The 2,662-nt window shown below is 17.9% G+C and overlaps 1 protein-coding gene across 1 annotated transcript in view; it reads right to left on the minus strand.

Moving 5' to 3' along the window:
* Nucleotides 1-50: 50 nt before the first annotated feature.
* The window catches only part of PGSY75_1324500 (putative DEAD box helicase), a gene marked incomplete at both ends in the record, with an annotated part of 3,784 nt that continues 1,172 nt past the window's right edge, over nt 51-2,662 (minus strand). Inside the window, 2 exons of the mRNA XM_018787306.1 lie at nt 51-2,036; nt 2,178-2,315. Coding sequence (XP_018640047.1) covers nt 51-2,036; nt 2,178-2,315 — 2,124 coding nt within the window. Of the gene's footprint in view, nt 2,037-2,177 lie in introns of the transcript that reaches the window.

Consider the following 2,662-nt stretch of genomic DNA (forward strand, 5'->3'; position numbering starts at 1 on the left):
TATATATTCATATATATATTCATATATATATATTTTTTTCCAGTGTTACATATTAATATTTTGGAATTTTCATTTTTATCAGTATTCATTATATCCTTTGTATATTGCTTATAATATTTTAGTCTTAATAAATTTTTATCAACAACATTATCGTGTTTAAAAAAAGGTATTCCTACAACTACAATATTTCTACATAAATCATCATAAAAATTGATTCCTTCACTTAATCTTCCATTCATAACACAAAAAAGAATACATCCATTTTGAATTCGTAAATTGACATCCAGATTTTTGATAGTTTGAATATTTTTAATATAATTTTTGACTACTCCGTCATCATTTTTTTTTTCAAAGAAAACAAATTTTTTTTTTTTTATTTTATTAAAAATATATTCTCCTTCTTTATTTAGGAAGTTATAAAAATCGTTTAGAAAATTATAAGAAGGGAAGAAAATTATATTACCATATAATACATTAAATGTTATCATATATATATATATAGCTAGATTTAATAAATGATCATTCTTTAATCTGTTTTTATATGTATTATCAATAAAATCGGATGTAACAATATTTGTTGAAAAAATACGAGCAAAAATATTTTCTTTTTTAAAAATATAATCAGAAGAAAATAATTTTATCTTATTTTTATTATTATTTAAAAAAAGTAATAAAAATTCTTCAATTGGATATAAGGTACCACCTATTAATATAACATTACTACAATCTTTTGTAATACTTTTGAAATTACAACATGAGCTAACACTTATAACTTCTATTTCTTTGAATAAATCTTTTCTTTTTTTTACAAATAGATCTTCAAAAAAAATCTTAAGGTTATTGTATGTATCATCATTATCATCATTATAATCATTATCATCATTATTATTATCATTTATAATAAAAAACTCCTCTTTTGTGTTATGATTACTTTTTTGTAATTTATTTTTCTTATTTTCAACAAGCGACGGATCATTTGATGTATTATTTCTTTTTTTATTTTTTATTTTATTCATATCACAACTATTTAAAAACATAATTTTCTCATCCCTACAATTGTAGTCGTTCATGATATGCGTGGAATGATTTATTTGATTCTCATGTTTATTTTCACACGTCCCTGTTGTCGAAGAATAATCGTCATTATGATTAATACACACATAATCATATAGATTGGATTTAATAAGTTTCTGTGTGAATTCACTTAATATATATATAGCACTTGTTTTGAAAACAGAAAAAGGAGCATGAACATATTCTTTGATATTTTTAAAATATTTAGATATCAAAGATTCTATAAATATTTTAATTCGTCTACAAAATTGGGAATTATTTAAAAAATTTGAAATATTATTTAAATTTAAAGCATCTAATTTTGATAACAAAGTATATTTATTTATATTGATTAAATTTTGTGGAACTGATGAAAAGCTTTCTAGAAGTAAATTACAATAGACAATAATTTGTTTTATCATTATTATATTATTATTATTTAAAACATGTTTATATTTTTTAATATATTCATTTAATATTAATTTACAAAAAAATATATGATGATTTGATATACATAGAGAATTACAATTATTAATATTCTCAATAATATTTTGTGATTCGTCAAAAATAACAATATTATTTTTTATATTAATTTTTAAATTATTTCTAATATTTTCATTTAATATACATATATATGGTAATAATATTATATCAGCATTTTTTATATTTTCTTTACTTAAATAATAAGGACATATTTCAATATGTTCATTTTTACATATGTCTTTTATATCTTCTATATCTACATTTCTATTATTTATTAATTTTGTTATTAAACTATAATTATTAAGATTCTCAACATCTTCATTTTCTGAACAATAATTACTAGAAGATGAAGAAGAATCATAAAATATTTTCTTTTTCTTCTCATTTTTTTTTTTCCATTTTTGTCCAATTTTTTCGTTATATATTTCTTTGTATTTGCATTTACTGTTTTTGCAGCAATCGTTTAATTCGTTAACATTTTTGTATTTTTTTAAGAAGGCCTACAACATGATACAACCAGAATATAAAATATTAAATATTAAGATTCATATAAAAATAAAACAAATACATACACACACACATATATTATATATATATATATATATATATATATATATATGATATGTATTTCTTTTTTATACCTCGTTTATGCAGAGATGCTTTCTACTCCCGATGATAATCATATTTATAGAAAAATCTTTGCCCATTTTTTTTTCTATTTTTTTTAGCTCATGAAAATATTGATTTAACTGGGATTGCGTTCTACTACAAATAAATATCTAAAAAAAAAAAAAAAAAAAAAAATACATATATATATAAATATATATATATATATATATATATATCTAATTTTACAATATTATATTGAATTATCTTCATATTTGTTTATTTTTTATTTTTTTAAACAGACTTGTTTTTTTTTATCTCCATCATCAATAGAATAATCACTAGGAACCTCATCATCTATAAAAAAAAAAAAAAAAAAAAAAAAAAAAAAAAAAAATTTTTTTTTTTTTTTTTTTTATATTTTTAATTTTTTTAAATAATATATAAATATTTATTTTTTTTTTTTTTTTTTTTTTTTTTTTTTTTTTTTTTTTTTTTTTTTTTTTTTTTTTTTTTTTTT

Source organism: Plasmodium gaboni, chromosome 13 (assembly GCF_001602025.1).
Source record: "Plasmodium gaboni strain SY75 chromosome 13, whole genome shotgun sequence".
NCBI lineage: Eukaryota > Apicomplexa > Aconoidasida > Haemosporida > Plasmodiidae > Plasmodium > Plasmodium gaboni.